This window comes from Micropterus salmoides, unplaced genomic scaffold (genome assembly GCF_014851395.1).
Source record: "Micropterus salmoides isolate LMB-PRFRI ecotype aquatic unplaced genomic scaffold, ASM1485139v1 Ms_hic_scaffold_1, whole genome shotgun sequence".
NCBI lineage: Eukaryota > Metazoa > Chordata > Actinopteri > Centrarchiformes > Centrarchidae > Micropterus > Micropterus salmoides.
The window spans coordinates 12,623,514-12,646,149 of NW_024040040.1; the positions used below are offsets into that span (position 1 = coordinate 12,623,514).

The following is a 22,636-nucleotide window of genomic DNA, read 5'->3' on the forward strand; positions in this document are numbered from 1 at the left end:
GCAAAAGGGGAAAAAAAACCTGGGAGACGGGGGTCTTGCTCCCATCAGCGTCCCATTCTGCAGAGTCAGCATTCCTTTGCCCATCACCGCCCCCCCTCCCCTTCCTTCTCTGTCTCTCTCAGTTGCTTTCTCTTTACAACCAAAGCACTTTTATTTCATTTTGTCCGTCCTCCTTCTTTCATCTTGATTTCCTCCTCTGGTACCCCTCCTTCCTCTCCATCCTCCCCACATCCTTTCCTCCGACCTGCAAAGGGACTTGGAGCCCTGATGAACGGAGGGCAAAGCTGGAGCCAGAGAGCATCCGTCATCCATTCGCTTTGTCCTTCCCTCCTCTGCCCCTCCCTCCCTCTCTATCCCATCCCTCTTCCATTCTCTCTCCCTCCTCATCTCTTCTCCCCTACTTGTCGCGGCTAGGATCACTGCACTTCTCCATGCGCTGAGGTGGAGAGCACAGTGGGCTTATTGCAGCTCCACAAAGCCAGTTTGAGAGCAGCAGAAAGGGCTGACTCTTCCCAGAGAGAGCAGGGAAGTGGGAGGTGACCCTCACTGTCTCTCTCATCACTTAAGAGAGCAACATTGTGGAAAGACAAGGAATTGGACTGTCTGCGCACCGGATGGGGCATTCAACAAGGGTGATATATGCTGACATTTGAGTTTATTTTCATAATCTGCAAGAAATTCTGTTTTCGAAAAGGCTTTCGTTGACTCTTGATATGGATCCGGGTTGAAACTGGATTGTCTGGGTTTTAATTGTGAAGGGATGTAGATGTGGATTAGAATGCTGATGTGGAGCACCTAAGCTTCGGGACGTTGCACTCTGTAGCAGGACCACATGGACATGTTTGGTTTCTCCAAGATGCCAAAGCTGTCTGGGTGAGTGCGTGCATGTGTGTTCTTTTACTGCTGTTCTCTGGGGGTCCCACAAATCCTATGTTTTTAATACTTTTCATTCAAGTTTCTTGACAAATGTAATTTCTTGGGAACAAAGTTGAGATCCAAGATATTTCCTGGTGACATCGTCTAAACAGTGAACGCGGATACGTTTTTGCAGGGATTTCCAGGTGACATTGTCTGAACAGTGAACACTGATAAGTTTTTGCAGGGTATACAAGTCACGTCAATAGCAAAGGAATGTAGTCTATATTCACTTTGTACACCCAAAAAGTTTTACGGCTCTTACAGACTTTGGTGACATGAAGAGAAAGGAAAAAAAGGTAGAAAACAGATGTGTAAGTGTCCTGTGGTGTCTTAATAGAATAGGCATTCACGGATGGGTGTAGGTGAGGGGTTGCTACTGATGTGTTATGCTCTGTCTATGTGGGTGTAGAGTATGTGAGCAGGTAAAGGCCTGATTGTTTTTTTGTAAAGAAATCAACATGTTGGGATCTATAAGATACAACTCATGCTGAGATAGCCATAGTGATACACAACAGAGGCACAGTGAATGTGGGAAATGAAAGGAGGAATAAAATCAGAGAGTCCAAGGGGCAACCAGATAGTCAGTGGGATTAAGATCGAGGTAAAGAAACAAGAGAGGATGGACAATGGTTACTGAAAAGGATAGAAACACAAAGTGAAGCAGTGGAGAGGAAGGAGCCTAAGGAAGGGTTGTAACAAGACTACTAAGTATTTAAAAAGACAGCTTGGTTTAAAACTCTGTTCCAGAAAAAGGTTCACCCTTATCCAGTCCCCATGATGCACAACCACGCCCACTCATTGCACTATACAGTAAAAGATTAAAAATGACATCAAATACCTGACTCACTGAAGTCACATGAGTTTTTTAAAATTGCTTTATTCTTCTAAATGCAAATTTTCAGACACTGTTTTTCCTAAAGATGCTACTATATCCTATTTTGATCAAAGTTTACTGTCCAATGTAACAGTTTTACATCCTGATCAAGTTGAATTCAACCAGCCTCAAATGTAAAGACACACTAGGAAGTCTTAAGACAGAACACACTATACAGTAAATAGGAGCTGCAGCAATAATGAAGAGCTCAGCATGCAACAGTCCCCGCTCACTGTGATTTTAAATGCCACTCACACACACGTACACACACCACGATACAGTGTGTGGACACACACGTATGTACATACATGTTTTAATGATCCTTGACTCATGTGAGGTCACGTCTCTAAGCCCACTAAACATGGCTCATGATAAATCTTTTAAACCTATACTCAGATGCTCGGAGTTTAGCATCGGGGGCCTTGTTACAGAAAAAATGTCCTAGCTGCTTGGCCTATCTTAAATTAAGTTTCAAATATAGGACAAATCCTATCTTCCTATTACAAAAGCAATTCCTAAACTCATCCTATCCTATCTTAGACCTTGTATCTTATCTTAAGAAAACACAACTAGGACTGTAAACTTCAATCGGTGTTTAGAATGCACACGAGACATCCCCCCTTTACACCTTGCATTAAAATGCATCTTGTATCCAAATTGTATCTAGATATGATTTTAACTTCATTACGTTTACACCTGGTATTAATATGTTTCTTCAGTGTTCACATTAAGATCCAATCGCTCTGTCTAGTTCAAACAACCAGACATCCTTCTCTTGTCAGATCTAACAATAGTGTTGCTACCATTTTTGGTGGTTATTTTGAATTAAGGACAGGATCTATGACATGTTATATTAGGATTCCTAACTTTAAAATATTAAGAAAGCTAAATCCCTCTGCTAAGACATTTTTTTCCTGAATACCTTTGGGAAACATGTTTCTGTAATACCAAAAATGTCATTCTAAACTGTGATAAGATAGGATTTCAGACTTGGGAATTTTCTGTAATGATGCCCCAGGAGTGCACCTTCTACTCTTCTAGGAAACAGAAAGAAGAAAACCTTTCAAGTCTCCATAGTGATTCAACAATATTGCTATTTTTACAAAACATTTCCATGTTGTTGTAAAGACATTAATTCAGTGAAGTTTGTCGAAAGTTTGAGGGGACACATCTGAACCTACAGCAGGAACACTTGGAGTATTAGCTAAAAGCAAAGTTAATGTTTAAAACACTGGCCCGGTCTGATGTGTTCTCACAAACTAAATCTCTTTATTTCCCAAATTCGCAGTTGGTTTATTTACTAGTCTTTCAAGAGTCTGTAGTTACAAGTTATTGTGTGAATAATGTGGAAGCATATCTGAGACAGACAAAGTCTGTTTTTAACCTTTAACATATATTGTGAAGTTTCATCAGTCCTTTCAGCAAGTGCCCCAAAACTGTATGTGTTTTTCTGTCGTACTTTCACCACGATCATTCCCTAACCATAACCAAGTGGCTATTACTGTAACCTTGATGAGGAAGGTCCAATAACCTTAGCACAATAGTCATTTTAACCCTAACCACAGTCTTTTCCCTAAACCTAACAAAGTCATGTTTGTGCCTTAACCTAACCACACCTCACCAGTGCTTTTAATGCAATTAAGGCGCAGTGTTAACATGCAAAATCTTTTAGAACTATCCCTGTAAATCAGAGAAGAGGGAGATAAACAGTTAAAGTGTCCTTTTAATGAGTTTTACCTAGACTTCAATTCAAGAGTATTCCAAATGACTCATAAAATGAAGAACCTTCATATTTTACACATTAATGTAGATGAGTGGGTCACATACCACATGAGCAAGAGCCTAAAGTGTGTATGTGTTGCATATTATGACACTTTATCTGTTATAATTTGAAGAAATAGCTTCCATTTCTCATAAGAAGTGCCTCCCCTCCCCTTGTTTTCCAAGAGTTTTACCCCTCTGGGAACCACTTGCACTTCTCCTTATGCTTTAGCATTTTGTCAGCCAGTCATAATGTTTGCCACACCCACCTTTACACATTTGGCTCCATCCGTTGTCGACAGACGGTAAAATGGCAAAAATTAATAATGGCATAACGCTAACAAGCACCAAGAGAATGTTTGTATCACTGGCAAGTTAGCCTCACTTTGCTTGTACCCAGATGGCCGTTGTGTATCCATGAGCTGTCATAATACAAATTTGGAGCCTTCTGTTTGCAGATGGCGTTCAAGCCAAATTTGCTTCATAAACTTTAATGAGAAGTTGTGGATCATTTATCACCTTTTAATCCTCGTGATAAATCATTCATTGTAAGATGGGAAATAAAACAGCTGCAGCAGGTGAGAGGGATCTGTGATCTTTGTTTATGTTTTTTTTTTTTAATTCTAATGGACTAATGCGAGTTTGTCATCACACATCTGGCATTAATATTAACCTAATTTATCTTATCCACTCCAATCCATGCGTCCTAAAGACAAAGACAGGACCTGTATCAGTGTTTGTACTGTGGGAATATCTTGGCGGTAGTGTGTCGGCATTTGGCAGTGAAACTAGCCAGCAGGGCTTGTTTGTGTTCTGAATATCAGATTACAATAATGCGTGCCAAATTGCCTCCTGCTTTATGCCAATGCATGCTGCTACTTCAGAGGGCAAAGTTGCATTGTACTGAGAGCCATCTGACAAGCTGTGGCATCCTAAAGAATATACTATAATATAAGAGTGATTTTCAATTTCAATTGAAGTCAGGACTCTTACTTTAAAATACCTATAACTATTTCATAATCACTTTAGACACATTTGAAATAGGTTTTATTCATAGTATAGTACAGAACATGTCTCATAAATTTGGGCCACAAGATCAACCTTTACCAAATGAACCAAAATGAATATTTATAGCCCAAATAACATATAAAAGATGATTTTTTCCTTATATTTAGTGTAATCACAATTCTCTACATCTGCCAACCATATCCACAACCTAGAATATTGCACAACTCTGCAGAGCCTGCAATATGTTCAATGGCAAATAAATTGGTTAAAGTAGAAAATACCACTCTCGTGTCTGTATCCTAAATATGAAGCTACAGCCAGGACAAAGTTAGCTTAGATTAGCATAAAGACTGGGAGCAGAAAGAAACAGCTAACCTACCAACCTGCAACTCTTAAGCTTACTAATTATAGTGACATTATATCACTTTATCTTTGGACAGTCCTAGGTTAGCTGTTTGCCTCTGCTTCCAGACTTTACGCTAAGCTAATGGCTTTCTGGCTCTAGTTTCATGTTTAGCGTACAAACATGAGAGTGGTATCTCAAGTGTATTTCCTAAAATGTCAAAATGTTTTTTTAAGTTTAGCCAAAGCTAGTATGAGATGAGCAGTTTGAGTTGTGTGACACCTGTGTATATCTTCCCAAGTTTACTGTCTTTTTAGAATAGATATAGCCCCATTTATCACCCACTTGTATCTTTCAGATAGTTATTTGATGTAGGTGGATGTGTCACTGCACTACACAAATTTAGAGGCCAGAACGGAGGAAAAAACAACATAGGAAAACCCCCCACTTCATTTGGTATTTCTCACTCTCTGCCTGTAACCCTTAAAGTTGCATGATTTTCTTGATTTGAGTCTGGATAATCCTCCTAAGGGATTTGGTCGGTGATCACTGCAGGAGGGGCTGGCAGGGTGAGCACACTGTTGGCTGTTTCACTCACTATGAAATCACATCAGACGTCTCTCTCTCCCTCTTTCTCCCTTACCTATCTGACTACTTTAAATGGCAGCACATCCATTCGCTTATCTGTATACCTGCCTGTAGTTTAAACCAGGTACAGTCTGCTTCAAAGATGTGATCCGTTTTTCCAATTGAGACTGATGACTAATTTTTGATTGTGTCGGCATGTGGGAAAATATTTTAAGGCATGTTTTGTTTAAACATCTGTTTAAACCATGTGTACTTTTTGTGTACAAGTGCAAAGCCGCAGTAGCAACTTTAATTTCAGCCCAACAGAATTACACATTTGTTATCTCTCAGTGCTTATTTGATCAAATATACCAGCTCTGAAATGGAATGCTTTAATCAGTCCTTCATTTTTACCCGTGTCTTCTGAAGGGATTCATTTCCTGGTGCACACTAATATTCTGTTATGTTATGATTACCACATTTTACTTCCCGTAATTCCAGTCATCTCTTGCACCAGATAATACTGAAAGACTGCAGCAATGCAATTCATGCTTCCGCTCCCCTTTGACGAGGGACCATATTTGATCAATTATGCAAATGAAGTAAAAACCCATTTTGTTTCTTGCTCAGTTCAGATTCAAACTTCCTTCCCTCGTCGCTGCTTCGCAAAAACAAATAACTTTTACAACAAGCTTCATATCCCAATTACGCTTTAATTCTCAAACAGCAAGCACACTGAAATTCAGACACAATATGCCAGCTGATCAGTGATGCAAAACGTAACGCTCTTATTGATTGATTTTTTCCCCACAGGGGAGCGTCACATGTTCTGTAAATGTTAAGAGCATTCAACACACAGCATGTGTTTCTCTGTTAGCACTTTCATGTCTCACGTATTCTGGATGGAGCCTTGGTTAGGAGGCAACCCTGCTTAGTACATTATTTAATGATGGGCTGGTGCAAAGGCTTTTGCTTTAGTAACCAAACGGTGACTGCGGAAGCTCAATTCGAAGCCTTTCTGAAACAACCTTCTCTTTTCCCTAACACACATCATAACAAGGCAAGTAATAGTGTTTGGCCTTAGGTTGAACCTCATAATAATCCCTGAGAACAAAGGCACTAAAAAACCACTCATGTGTCCCAAGATGGTTCACTCAAGCGACTGATCTTCTTTCTGAAGTTCAAACTTCATTCTTACACTACAGTACATTATGTTAAATTAGCAATATATACAGGGACGTGCACAGACATTTTGGTCGTCAGGTGCTCAAGTGAAAAAAAGGGCATTTTTTTAAACAAGACATTAAATATATTAACACAACTCTGACTTCCTTCCAATTTATTTTAATTTCCTCACAATCACGCAATTCTTTTAATACTAATACTAATCATAATTTCTACAAAATAATCAGTTCACACAAAGACCATGGTCTTCTTTTGTATTCACTAGGTTTATCACAGGAACAGGTGTGCATGTTTTCTATGCTACTAGTTTAAAGTATTTATTTAGAATAAATTACATAGTTTCATTAATAATTTGTTTATTTTTCACAAGGCAATAAATTGTTTCAGTTCTTTTGGTGTTATTGGAATACATAACACTTCAAAGTTATTTAAATACTTTTACTTTTTATTTCACAAGCAAGATGCCAAATGAGTAAAGATAACCTTAAGCTTCACACAACCAAGCAACAGAATACAGAATTGCCTGAATACATTAATGTATTGATCAAATACATTATTATTGTTGCTATTTTAATAACACTTGCCACACACGCACACACACAATAACTGACGGTGACAAGGACTTAGTTTCACATTTGAGGGAGGGCTGTCTGTATTATGTAAGGATCTATCAGCATACAACAAACAAATACTACAAAATACTCTTTACGGCACCTTTTTCATGTAGTAGTCAATTTTGAGATGTTGGTCTATTATGCTTCCATGTCTTCTTTTACTCTAATGGAAAGAAAAGGAATTCACCTTTAGATGGTGTTGGTTTTAAGCCAAGTTAACAAGTTAATCTGCATATTTAAACATAGTCTGAAATTTCAGAGGAAAATACTCTTGATGTAAGTCATTAACTGGGGAAGCTCTGTGGTGATATGCTTTAGTCACCTGCAATGACTTTGCAAATGTGTTCAAATTGGCTTATTTCAATTAGTTAACGCATAATTTGCATATCAATGTTGTGATTGTGATGATGTTATTAGACACAAATGTTAGGCCCTACTGTATACACCTGTAGTGTCTCCATTAAGTACAATACATGAGCCTGTATGGCCATGAGATACTGCCCTAAACTTCAGCTAACTTATTACATTAGCTCAGCTCATGAGTCATGCATGTTAGCAAGTATAGGCCTACGTTTGCCTTTTGTTTTTTGTCTTATTAGCGGTAAACTCGAGGCACTGGTAGTTTGGTCTTTTGTTCATCACCACTCACCTCCACACAAGCGAAGAAAAACACTGCTGGGAGGGGCTGCTGCCTGTCTGTCTGTGTGTTGTGCTGCTGCAGTGAGAGAGAGAGAGAGAGCATCAGAACTCGCCAAAGTGTCCTCTTTCGACCTGATAGCCTATTTAGATTGTTTTATTCAATAAATATATTTGTTTGACAGGGAAACTGTGCGCAAACAGGAATAAGTTTGCTGTATATTCATTTATTTTAAAAAAGCACTCCAGAAAAGGGCACTTTCTCTTGAGGAAGAGAAAGTGCAGGTGCTGAAGCCCCTTTTTATGTCTATGTGTGCACGTGCCTGAATATATACAATATATATTTTAGCTGAATATTCTCTAGCTGATATATTCAGGTTCAGCACAGTTCTAGAGACTTGGAGGATCTTAACCAAGAAGCACTGAAGCTGTTCTAGATGCTCACGGTGGCCTAGCACCTCACTAAGAAACTTTGTTGGTTTTGTTTCATTTAATTTGTCTCCTATCTGCAGATCTGCATTATGGAAATTTTCATATTGTATCTCTTCAAACGCAACAGGATTAGAGACAGACTCATTCTGCTCATGTGATAAGGTAAATTGCCGGCCCTTTCTTTTCCTTTTTTCTTCCTCAGCACAGAGGAACCCAGCTATGAGTTTGAAAATAATCACTGACAATCATCATGGGAAGTGTTCACACAGGCAACTTTAGTATTGGCATTTAAAACCTATTTCCCGCTGGCTGACTGAGGTAGCTTGATTACCAACCATACAGTCTGTGCATCTTGCAGCCTCCCCAATTAATCTTTTAGATATGACATGGACAATTCTGCTGCCAGTTTTACATCGTCTAGTGATATACAATAGTTTAGGCTTTAATTTCATATAATACAGAAGACAGCATTTGAGTCTTGTCATCATGAGGATGCCACGCTATCAGCAGAGACTCCAGGAAGTTGTTGTTGTATAAGATATAGAAGGTGGAACAAGTTGTACATTTATACAAAGAGGCTGTACAGTTGGGAGATTCCCAGTGCAACATTTCCAAAAAACAGAGAAATGTGATATTCACATGTTACATTTCCAGTGCATTTACACAGTGAAGTGCATGCAACAAAGTACTGTACCTTTGCCCTCCACTTTCCGTACCATTTACCCTTACAGCTACTGTTCCCTAACCTTTTCAGCTAAAGTGTTAGCATAAAAAACAAGGCCACATTTGGCATCTGTGTTCTCATTATATAACAAGTAACCTCCAAAACTGTGTATTTCCTTGATCACTACACTTCAAATACATAGTCTCAACAGAATCAACCACTCAGATACTGCTATGCAGAATGGCCGCTGCGGTTCACATCATTTCACACTCATGCTGTACATGTCTCTTAGGAAGTGCATACTCAATAATTGATCACTTTGGCTTGGTTTAACTACATTCAGTTAGCTATCTGTGGTTGTAATACAGAAGGAAAGTTAAAAATATTGTCTACATCTTACATTTTATATTCTCTCTTGCTCTCAAACACACACACTGGTAATTCTGGGTGAGGTTTGCAACAGGAAAGGCGACGGCGCTGTGGAACAAGTGAGTCAAACATGACAGAAAGAATGTGGAATTAATGAATCCTTGCCATTTATCTTTCATGTCATTTGTTCAAGCAGTGGAATTTTATTTAGTTTTGCATTAAGGAGGAAGTTTTTATATCAGTTGGGATTTACCACATCTAACCATCACATAAGTTGACACTTATAATGGAGTAGATGAAATAGACTCCTGCTAATACAGTGTTGGACTCCTGCTATCCAACAGTCTGATAGATTGAGGGTTAAATGGAAAAGAATGAGGGAGAGGAAATGGCATGTGACAAAACTGTGCATTATCTTTGCCGACAGTGTGCATTTGTCAATGAAATAAGCAAATCGTACAAATGTGCAGCCTTAAATGTCTGTCACGGGATTGACAAATAAGATTGAACTAAATATACTCTAAAAGATGTGCAAAGAAAACCGAGTGACAGGGCAGATGATGGATGAGCGCCCACTGAGTTCATCCAGTTGTCTGTTTGCTGATGCATCTGTTTGCTAAAGAGGCTAGTTGAGTGATTAGTTCTGCTCCAAATGCTTTCACATAAGTGCCACTGTGTATTCTCAAGGCCACACACCAAGTGTACTGTAAACCTGCATACAGTACAGTGCGCACACATATGCGCACGTGTGCGCATATGTGTGCGCACTGTACTGTACTGTGTGCAATGTGATTGCATCGCTATTACTTCCCCTGTTTGGATTTAAATGAATTTAGTAATTCCGTTTAAAGCCAGTTGATAAGCAAAACACTAATTCAGCCCTCCTGGCTCTCTGACCATAGAAGAGTGAACTGGATCCAGGTGTGATTACAGATTAAATTAAATCCAAAATGTTTCAGAGTGAGCTCTAGAGGTGCTGGTGCTGTAGTCATGTGTTGTGCTGTTTTGACAGAGCTTTTCCCACTCGTTTCCAGCCTTTATGCTAAGCTAGGCTAACCGCGCCTTGACTGTAGCTTTCTACTTAACACATACATGTGATTGATATTGATCTTCTCATTCTACCCCAAGAAAGACAGTAAATAAGCACATCTGGCAAAATGTTGAACTATTCCTTTGTCTAAGGTTCGATGTCTGGGCATCATGTCTCTGTCCTTCAGAAAACACTTGACCATGTGGCGACATGTTGATCTGTGGCACATCCTACCCTACTGCACTTTTAATTTTCTTTCTTTCTTTTTACTGCAAGTGCTCACAGAAAGCAAAAAAAATTTCATTCCGACGTTATGATTCAAGAAAAAGTGTTTCTCATTCATCCTAATGATCACCATCCTCCTGTGTAATCTTATTTAGGGAGCGTTTAGCGCTGCTTGTTCTACTGTGGTATTTTTAGCCTGCGGAATTATGCTTCAATGTTCGTTGCAGATGTTCTAGTCGGCTGTAAGGTTTTCAGCCTGTGTGTGTTTTGACATGGACTGAATGCACCCAGTGACAAATGAAGTCACTGGGGTGTATTTAGTGTAGTTACACACTCTGCAGCCATGGATTCCTGTACACACTGGAAGCAGATATGCACACACACACACACACACACACACACTGTGCTCTTTCTGTAACCTTTCCAATTGACTTGATCCAAATAGATAAAGGTAGTCAATGCTTGGTCATCATTACATCACACGAGTACATTCAACCAACCAGAAACTAACTGGTAGTGAAACAACCCATAGGCATGGCCTCAGTTGATGTACTGCTCCCTAGTCCAAAGATGAACAAGAATAAAGGGCTTTGACACAGAAAGGTAAATTAATTAATAAGAGCCCTGATTTTTCAGTTGTTTTCTTTATCACAGACACTGGTGAGTAATTGCCATTAGTCGTCTCTGGGAATCCATTCATTTCATCCTGGTCTTTAAGAGCTTACTCTTGGATCCCTTAATGGACAGCCAAAAGGTGCAGGTTGCAAAGGAAATTCAGGGTCTTCTTATTCATGTTGTTTTTCTCCTCTAGCTGACAAACAATTTTTCTGACATACAGAATTTTTGTAGAGATGCTGACATCATATTTTAACTGCAGACAGACAGTAGTGCATGTTTAGATAGACTACAATAATACAGAAGAAGGTGCCCTACGCTGATATGTGTTTTAGTCTGTTTTAAGTGAGTTCAGTTGCTGTTCCAGTGAAGCTTTTGGCTAACCGCAAAAATCATTGATTCAAACATGAAACAGCATAAACACAATTCAAACAGCCAATCATCAGATTTCTTTTAAAAACATAATTTAAAACTTGCTCTGCTGCCTGCCCTTTGTGTTTTTTGTCCTGTGGTTTCCCTGGACCTTATGTGACATTTACAAAGAATCAATGGCTATGAATGTATCACAGGTGAGATTTTCGGACAGGTTCATTCATACAAGGTATTAAGTTAAAAATAAACAACACACAGATGTGAAATCATCCGTAGCAGATCATGTAAAGATTAACGTTAAATTATCATCTAAACAATACTTCTTTTTTCATGATCTATACCTTCATAATTAATTGATTGAATTAAGACTAGTACATGTTTAAATGTAAGTATCCACATTGTTCCACCATCTATCTACAATTCCAACCTATGCAGCACACATACAGGCAACTCCGCAAATCTTTAAATCTGTTTAGTTGATTTTCTTTTTCATGGTTTCTGGCTTATTTATATTCTCCGCCAGATCCTATATGTTTAACTACCACACTGGGATCTAGAGGTTTCATCTGATATTATCTTATCTTATAAATGAACATGCTTGTAGCTGCACCTGCTATCCTCCAACCAAATGCTGCTCTCCCCTTGCAGGAAACTTTAAGTCTGAAGAGAAATGTGACTTTTCAACATGCACTCGCGCGCATCTCTCACGCTATTAATATGTCATTTGCAGTGCAGCTGGGGACAGTCACTGAGTGGAGATGAGTGTGTGTGTCGTATCTTGCTGGCCATCAGCTAGTGGAATAGTCCAAACTTTACAAAGGGCAGGGTGTGCCCAGTTCTAGTCTGGTACACTCAGTGTGTGGTAATAATGATAAAGAATGAGTGAATAAATAGAGATGAAGCCCTTAAAAGTATTTTCCAGATGGCTTGTTTACAAAGACTGCTGTCATATACTGTTTGATTGAGGTGATACTGATGGTCGCTTCATTGTGAAATGAGCATGTAGTGGCTGGTGGTTTAACCAGGCCGGACAGCTGTGATTGATGCAGCTGACTGTGTGCTTATTGACATTGCGCTGGCCTGTCTTTGTGTACATATATTGCTCCGTGTGTGTGTATGTCAGTAGTTAGAAAGATCAGAAATTATTTTTGACTTGAAAATCAGTATTCCCATCATGAACAGTGCTGTATAAGAGAAGGGGAGCTGTCCGTGGTCCTAAAATCAGCTGAATGAAAGCCTCAATGAAGCAGCTCCCTCGCTCACCTACTTTGATGTCTTTGTAAGGAGTAGCTTTTCATTGTGAGCTTTTAATTGATTCCATCATTCACATGCCGTTGGCACGTTTCCACATCACTAAGTCTAGCCAGTGTTTGTAAGGAGCTGAGTTTTATCTCCAGAGGACAGTAAGATCCAGATCCCTCTAATCAGCTCAAATAAAGTTTAGTTAATTTGTAGGGGAAAGGCTTCATAGTACACAGTGCAGCACAGTGCAACTTGACAAATGCAACATTATCCGCAACCATAAAATAGGAGAATAGCAATGACTCACTGCCTCTGCAGTTACTGCTGATAGGCTATGGGTTTAGCAACTTGCTGACTGCATATGGTGGAGTGTGGTAGCCTGAACCACATGTGAGTGGTCTGGGTAAAAAATAAGAAAATACCATGTTTAAGAATAAAAATTGGTTTATTGGTTTAACATCCATTTCAGATTAATGGAATGCTGAGTGTGTCTATATTAGAGCCCTTCCAGACGTAGTTCTGGTGTTTCTTATTGAATACATCCATAAAAGATTGTGACGGAAATAGTAGCAGAAAAATTATTTAAACTTAATGGTGTGCAGGTTGTTGTAAGTTCACTTACAGAAATAACTGTTCTTTCTATATAATTTTTTTGTTTTTGTGAACAAGAGAGCCAAAGTCGGTGGGATTTCATCCTCAGTACTGTACATCATTTCATTCAATAAAGAGTTGAAGAAGAGGTATAAAAAGCTCTGTAAGCCAGCGAACTTTTGACAGTTAGCTGACCAGCTAGCTTAACAGGACAATAACTTCACATATTTGCACCGTCGACTCATGTCTCACAACTGCCTCTTTTGTGGAGCAGTTTACGGCGTAAGAATACTAAAGTGAAACAAAACCGTCCGATTATCAGGCTCGCTGATAGAGATTGAATGCTATATAGCTTAAGGAATGATGCACCATGTCCAAGGTCTTGATGTGAAAGGAATTTTCAGATCGAAGGTTGGAAAAGGAAACAGTAATCATCTGAAAGGATGGATTCATTAACCCTTTAGTTTATGAATGAGTGAGATTGTTGTTGAGAATAGTTGTGTTTTTTCTGCGTTCATTGAATTTTAATGTGTTATTTTACAGTGTTTCCAAAGCCTCTGCTGCAAATTAACCACTCTGTGAAACTCTTGCAGTTTTATTCCATTATGCTTGTTTAGCAAACACCCTCACTCCGCAATATGTTCAGAGAGCATGCAGAATGGAGCTTAATGTTCAAGGGGTAACACAAAAAGAAAGTTGGGAAATTTGTGTGTGTCTGTGTGTGTGTGTGTGTGTGTGTGTGTGTGTAGAGTACATGCTTGTGTGTGTGCAAAATGCACTGAAAGCCAAAGGATGTTGTCTTCAGATAGTAAAGCTATATAAAGTGAGAGCACTTCCAGGGCAACTTCTAACAATGTGCACCAATGTTTCATTTATGAATAGCATGAAGTCAAGGAGAACGACTGAGCAAGTAAGAGAGAGACTGCAAAAAGCCAACAAATGGAAAGAGGACATGGATTGGACGAAAGGAAGATCAGGCGATGGCTGGAGTTGTCTTGCTAGGAGCTAAGACTGCGTTAAGTTGGAAAATTAATGAGCATAATGAGGAAGAGGAAAGAAGCCACCACTAGCAAGCAATTAGGAAATTTCTAGTGACAGATTAATGCCAAATTGGACATCATATTCTATTGACAAGAGCATGCAGCATGGAGCTTAACATGCAAGGGGCTGCATAAAAAAAAAAGTGGTAGTAAAGCTATATAAAGCGAGAGCACTTTCAGGCCTACTTTTAACAACGTGCACCAATGTTTCATTTATGAACAGCACGAAGTCCAAGAGAACGACTGAGTAAGAGAGAGTGAAATAAGCCAACAAATGGAAAGAGGGCAGAAAGACGGAAGTGGATTGGGCGAGAGGAAGGTCGTGCAATGGCTGGAGTTGTCTTGCTAGGAGCTAAGAGTGCGTTAAGTTGGAACATTAATGAGCATAATGAGGAAGAGGAAAGAAGCTCCATTAGCAAGCAATCAGGCAATTTCTAGTGACAGATCAATGCCAAATTGGACATCATATTCTACTGATAACAGCAGAAATTCAGTTAATTCAGCTTTAGGTCTATATGTATGTAGGTGTCACATTACATGCTTTTAATAAATCAAGTGATATAAGGCTGCAACTAATGATTATTTTCGTTATTGATTAATCTCCTGGTTTTCTTCAGTAATAAATGAATCGTTCATCATGTCAGAAATTAGTTGGTGAAAGGTAACGTCTTTAAATTTCTTGTTTTGTTTGACCAATAGTCCAAAACCCAACAATATTCAGTTTGCGATCACGTGACAAAGTGCAAAAGCAGCTAATCCTCACATTTGAGAAGCCTTGAAGCAGAGAAGACTGGGCTTTTAAACCAGAACCAGAGTGTTTTTAATGGAGCCTCCTGCTGATTTGGAAGATGATACGTCATGAAACGCACACTAAGAGTTACTTCAGACTGATTGTGAAGTTCTACAGACGTTATTTTTTTTCTTTTTTGTCTGAGATTTACATGCTCAAATGTGTGAAAGTAGAAAGTTGTCTCGTTTCATCTCATCTCAAATCCCTAGGCTGAAATACCTTTGACTGGAGGAGATTTTCCTAAAGCACTTAAGTCATTATATCAGTCAATAAAGGAAAGACTGAAAATTAACACTATGTATTGCAGACTCAGCTTGCAAGCTAAAATGAATAAACGGAGAAGGAAACAACCCCATCCCTGATTTACATTTTCTGTGTATTTTTTAAATGGCTCCACCACCACTTAACCTATATGTCTACTTGTACGCTGAGCGGTCCTCAGCTCCACCAGCTTGCAGGACACTCAGCAGCTGAGCTTTTAAGAGAAGAAAAAAGTCTCTGCCATAGAATTGTTGTTGAGCTTAAATTACCCTAGTTGTTCTTTAGAGTGTAAAGTAGTGAGAATTGGCAGGGGGAGGTGGGTTTTACGCTACTGGCTGTAGGAAGCATTGTCATAATGTAGGCTAAAGCATCTTGGGAGAGCTGTTCGCCTTTTGTGCAAATTCAGTCAGTCTTGAGGGGTTTTACAAGATTTAATGTCCCATGTTGTGTGTGTGTGTGTGTGTCTGTGTGGTCTATTCAAAAAGGAAGGTCAAACTAAATTATTTTTACCCCAGCAGTAATAAGTAGCCAGGCCATTGGCAGAAACAGTCCTTTAAATGGCCTCTATCCTGAGGCTGGATCTTTGAAATACTACAGCGTCTTGTTCAAATTACAATTCTGTTCTCCTGATTTTCTTTTGAAGAGACCGTCAGACAGAGGCTGACTCATATTAGGATTCAGTGGCACAACAGTCCAAAACAAAAAAGCTCAGAGGAAAACACACAAACAATACTTAATATAAAATGTGACAAAATTGTAAAACTAAATGGCCATTATAATGTCCCAGATCTCAAAGTACTGCCGCAAGTGTCTTGTTTTGTCTGGTCAACTGTTCAAAACCCAAAAGTATTTAATTTACAAGGATATAAAACAGAGAAAAGTAGCAAATCCTCATATTTTAAGAAGCTTGAGCTGTAGAAAGTTTGGAAATTTTGCTTGATAAATGACTAATCCATTATCAGAACTGTTGCTGATTGATTTTCCTGACTAACTGACAAATTGATTAATTGCCAAATTGTCCTGCACCAATATGAATATCTAGCAGTCCATCTACCTGACTCCTGCCAAGCTCTGTGAGTTACCATTGGTCACTCTCAAGTTGCAACAATCGCATTCAGAGATGAAATGTGATAAATGTTTGAGGAAGAGGGATTTTAATTCTATTACATGTTAAACTCATGCTATCCTATTATGGCTGAACCCCATGATGGATGACTTTAATGGACATTAACAGTCCGAATCAAAGCTGCAGTACATGAGGAATAAAACATTTGTCGAGATGCCCCCAGAGGTCAGTGTTTGAGGCTGTGCGTTCTTGTTGACTGGAGCATGTGGTGGCTGAGCAGGGAGGCCTGCGCCAGCTGGCTCGACTGCTTTCTGTGATAGGGAGGTCTGACATATGATGCAGCAAAAAACAAACCGACTAGCTCCAGTAACCACCATCTTTGTTACTACATAAGGATGGGCATTTATTTGTGATGTTGTGACATACAGTACATTCGGGTGGAAAGTTAGAATGATATTTCACTGAATGACACCTTGTTGATTGCCGTGCAATACATCACTGTGATCCAATCCTTGTTCTTAATGTTTTAATGAAAGGAGAGAGGATCAATATTTATAATGACAGTCTGTGAAGGACAAGCCATGGCAAATCAATTAGGCACGGGATCAGGATTCTAATTTATTCAAAAAGAATGAAATGTAACAATATACTGCTCTGTGGAGCAGTATATGTGGAGTTATTGCCAACTACACATTATATCTTGTCCTAGTGGCAGGTCATTTTGTCTGTTCGCTATCACCACAATATTTGATGGTTTGCCCTAACATTTGGCAGACATTCATGGTCTCCAGAGAATTAATCCTAAGGACTTTGGTTATGCAGAGACTTTTCCTCTAGCACCACCAGCAGGTCACTTAAGGTCACAACACTTATGGTTCAGAAGGACATGTCTCAACATCTACTGGAAGAATTGCCATGAAATGTGATACAGATATTATTGTTTCACTTGGGATGAATGCAATACTGTTGATCATCTGCTGACTTTTAATTTACGCCATCATCAGGTCATAGATCCATAGGTGTCCCCCTGAAGCTGCCTTAATGTTGCTCATGCCACTAGATTTGATAAAGTATTGAATTTTTTTTTTTTTCTTTCATTTGTGTCCCAGCTTTACTCTGAAAAATGGTGGTTCTTATCAGTACATTTTTGTCAAGGAAAGAATGAGAAGTCTAGCTTTTCAGCAGGACTATGAGTGACTGAGAGGAATTGATCAGATTGAAAGAAAGAAGTGCTTTTTGAAGTCAATACACTGGCCTTTTCAGCAAAGGCGATCCCAAAAACAAAGTACCCTGCTGCTTCTTTTGAATGCATATATTTGGATTCCTGGTATGAAAATGCATCAAACAGGGAAACTGGGGAAAAGGCCTAATGTCAACACAGCAAGTTTGTGCTACATCAGTTAGACAACTTTCATGATGGGGAGGCAGGGGTTACATTTCCTTTTTTTTGTGTTGTGATCTGTCGATCTTTGTATGCTTTCTGCACAGAGATTCTTAAGTCAGTAACCATTTGCATGCACCTTTTTGAAAAATACTGTGGGAGAAGCCAGAAAGAAAGCTGAACCATCCCAGCTAAAGCATAGAGGATGTGGCTGTCAGTGCTACTTGTAAGGTTTCCCTTTACACATGCAACTGTAAAATTAGTGTGACTGTCACTGTTATGAATGGTAAACACAATTATCTGGGTACTTAAACTTGAATCCACATTTAATTTCCTACGTTCTGCAAGAAAAGAGCAGGAGAGTTGATACTGATATAGCAGCTTGGAGGCAAAGGGCCTTCATACTGAGGAAAATATCCATCCAAAGATCCAAATATTTGTTTGACACTAGTAGGCCACCTTGGTCCAAGCTGAAATATCTCAGATTTTTATGGAACCCAGTTGATGAATCCTAAATCCCCTGACTTATCATCTAGCACCACTGGGAGATTGCCATTTTTAGTTTTGAGTGAAATATCTTGACAGTTATTGGATGGATTGTCATACATAACATTCACAGATTCAAGGTCCCAAGATGATGAATCACCAAGACCAGGAGGACAAAGAGGAGGAGGGGAGAAATAAATAACTAGACTTCAACCATACTCTTTGGAACATTTAAACCAAACCAAGCTCTGACCTATGATATTGCTCTGCTAGCTACAACAACCCACAAGCTAATAGTCAAGTGTGATTTAATATAATGGTTGGTTTAGCTAGTTGTCCAACATCACATCTGATTGAATACATTCATGTATACAGCGGCGAGTTCCAAATGAGTAAATAAATATATTGAAACAATCCATCCATCCATCTTCATCCGGTCGGGTCGCGGGAAATATTGAAACATTTCAAAACAAAATATTCCTTCTTTTTAGCGTGTGCCTTCAAAGTATTCATTTCATTTTGTTTTATGACCACATACCTGTCACTGTCATTATTATCAGCTTTACTTGTGCTAATAAGCCAACTTTAGCATGCTAATAAACTAAACGAATGGAAACAATACCTGCTGAACGCTGGCACGGTAGCATTGTCATTGTGAACATGTTGGCAACGTTAGCTTGTCAACGTTGGCATCCATCTTAATGTTTTCTTGACTTAATTTTTGTCTAATTGACAGAACTGTTAGCCCTTTTCTGTCTCAAGAAGGAGAAAAAAGACCAAACCTGAAATATTTATTTAGTCATTCAGGTTTACTTTAAGAGTCAGTTTCCTTTTCTTGCTTCCTGCTGTGAGACTCCGGCTCTGAGCTGGAGCAGTGTTTCCATACACGTTGTTGCTGTCCGAAAATCCTCTTACTCCACGCACACTCATTTTCTCTCTCTCTCTCTTTCATACAAACACACAAATACTCATACTCACACACACTAACACACACACGGCGTGGATTTGTTTTCTCTGTGATGAGAAGGATTATGGGATAAAGGAGGCGAGGCCACAGCAGTTTAGTTCAGTTTGGACCAAAGCTGCTCTCAGCAGCAGCACAATGACAAACACAGATGAATGTCTGGTTACACACTGGAGATCTGCACAGACGTTAACGCCACGGTCTCTTTATATTTTGAGCACAAGAGCTTCTGATTGGGATTCTGAAGTGGCGCTGGATCTGTTTTTCTTTCGGATGACTGGAGATCAGCAGAAAAACAAGCGTCTGGCTGATGGCAACAGAATCGAGAGGAGTTAAACTCAATAGCCCAAGAGTGTTGAAATGGATCTATTCCTTGAATATCAGCCGTTTTTGTTTTCTTTGCACTTGGTGTTAATGGAAATGTGGAAGCTACGTGTATGTCTTTAGACAACTGAAGTATAATTAGTAAATGTTTGTTCTTTTTTCTTCTGCATGACAGCTGTGCAGGATGACTGAGTGTGTCTGACACATTCACCAGCAGCTCCACTGCACCCCAGTGGAGCTTGTTCTACACTTTAAATCTAGGGACAATTCTCTTTTTCACACACTGCAAGCTATGACATGACTCACTGATGTATTCACCCCATCAACAGCACAATATGGGAATCGATCGGCTGGATTCGTATGGTGATGACGTCCTCATCTAGTACGCATTTTCTTCTTTTTTAAGAATTTCTGTTAGCATATTGCTGATCTATTAGTCAACCGAGAGCTGAAACTGGGATGTGTGACGTCTTTCTGATGTAAAGCACACAGTGGAGAAGGTGCTGTGTGACAGAATATTAGTCTGACTTTTGGCACTGAAATGCCATTCATCTTTTCATTGTGACTGTAGCTATGCATCCTCCTGCTCTCATAGATTTGAGGTCAGTACAATAAGTCCGTCCTCATGGTTTGTGGCTGTGAGAGTAAGTGTTCTCCAAAGTAAATCAAATATATGAATGAAATGCACTGATGCTTAAATTCAGTGGCATTTCTCTACCTTGATGATCTTTTATTGCATTTGTGATTATTTCTGTGGAGAATTTTTGGGATGGGCGCGTTATGATCTGTGCATGATTAGTCACTGTAGCACGCGAGACATTGGAGTCTTGAATTTTTTATCTATAAGCGCAGTTGATTCGGGAGGATGATCTGTTCAATTTTCATTATAGGGTGAACCTTTTCGTGGTGACACACTCTTCTCTCATCACTTTACCCCTGTCTCCATCCATTTTTACACTCTCCTGAAATCCTGAATGACATTGTTTGCGTAATCAGCAGTAATCGAATCAGCTGTCACATCAGTGCTTTTCCTCACTGCACGTGTACAACTTTGCTGAGCCATTGATTGCCTATCTACGAACCCGATGGGCCGTTATTTGACTGCGGTTGACTGCACTAAGTAGTGCTATCTCACACTGCAAGCCACACACCATGAGACAAGTAGTCCCACTAATTGGACTGAGAGGGATCTAACCAGTGCTGTGTCTCTGAGTGTTTCTAACCAGAGAGGGGATATAAAAGATTTATAAATTCACCTTTGATTCTTTTCTTCAATGATTTAACTCTTGAAATAACTAGATACAGGTGCTGTGATGTTTATGTATGAGTTCTCTTCTCTGTGGATCATCTCACTGCATAAAAACCTACCAATAAATCTTAAGATTTGTTGCAGTTGTATTTAAATAAAGTTTAAACCAGTAGCAGTATAGTAAAAGCAATGGATGGGGGGGGCATGAATTTAGTTTTTTTTTTGGCTTCTGAAAGGGAGAGTGACAGAAAAAGTTTGAGAACCACTGGTTTAAATGTTGTTAAATGTTTGTTTTCTGTCTTATTCTCTTGTGTGTTTACTTTCTCAAAAATGTGCCGCCGTACCAGGTTCATTCTGCTTTAAGATATTGGTCCCTGTTTGTCTATATTTCCTAAAACAAAAATGGAACTACATAGGAATCAAATGGAGTTACTTCACTGCTTTGAAACAGTCTTATTTTTAGGGGAAAATGTATTTTGTGTTTGAATCTGAGACTAAATCACTGATTGCCGTAAAACTTAAATTTTTTATTTATAAATTTTTTAATAGCCCATTCCCAAATAGCCGCCTACCCCGTTTACTGGCCTGGTGTGGGAACACATGTTGTGGGAGACACGCAGGTCTCCATTAAACACCTGGTCTGGTTTTTATAGAAGTTCTTTGGATGTCTAAAACCTCTTAAACCCTGCTGTGTCACCTGCTTTAGCTTCTTCTTAGCTGCTTAGATCGTGCATACATATATTAATGTTTAAACTTATGATCAATATGGTTGCTACACATCATTAGATCGTTTAGATTCTTCACAATTCAATCGTTCAGTTCATTTAATGGAAACAACAAGCCCCAAAGTCAAATTTTTATAGATTTACCGTTACCTTTGTGGCACTCGTTAAGTCCGAATGTGTCCATTCCTTGTTTATTAATTCCTTTAGTCTGTAAGGGTTCACCAATCAAAAGAATCAAAAGAGCTTTTCATAAAAATGTATCCAAGTTGTGAATACTGTCATGTGAAGTCCATTGCTCTCTGTCTGCTAACTTTTGCCACACTTTTCTCATCCTACTCCATGTTGTTGTTTTCGTTTCGCATAAGCTTATGCGCCAACAGATTTGTATTTGATATTTTTTTATATATTTTTATACAAGTAATATTCATACTGTTTTAAATAAATAAGCTGTTTCATAGTAGCCTATATTAGTTTTGTGTGAACGGAATTAAAGGCCTGTCCCATATGGATGCCTGTCCCAAATATAGGTAGAGTCAGTTCAGTGATTTTAGCAAATAAAAGCCCGGGCTTTTAATCGAAGTTTTACAGTGTATGTGATGATCAACAACTGATTTTCCCATTCTTCATGTTTCAGCCACAAGAACAAAATGTCGGGCTGGCCGCCCCCTGGCCCTGGCTCCTGGGGTGGACTGCAGGGGCCGCCATACAGCTGGGACAACATGAACAGCGCTAGGGAGGGGCGGGACTGCCTCACCAAGTATGTACACTGTGATCATAAATATCAGCATGCATGTGCTGGATGATCATTATTATAGACTTTTCACAGTTGCATATGGTTTCATCATGAAGATCCACAGGGGGGATTGTGTGTGTGTGTGTGTGTGTGTGTGTGTGTGCGCACATG

At 39.2% G+C, this 22,636-nt stretch overlaps 1 protein-coding gene across 1 annotated transcript in view; it reads left to right on the plus strand.

Moving 5' to 3' along the window:
- Window positions 1-268: 268 nt before the first annotated feature.
- LOC119902258 (FERM and PDZ domain-containing protein 4-like) overlaps window positions 269-22,636 on the plus strand; it is a 47,179-nt gene continuing 24,811 nt past the window's right edge. Inside the window, exons 1-2 of the mRNA XM_038718336.1 lie at window positions 269-873; window positions 22,367-22,489. Coding sequence (XP_038574264.1) covers window positions 833-873; window positions 22,367-22,489 — 164 coding nt within the window. The 5' untranslated portion in view covers window positions 269-832. The remainder of the gene's footprint in view (window positions 874-22,366; window positions 22,490-22,636) is intronic.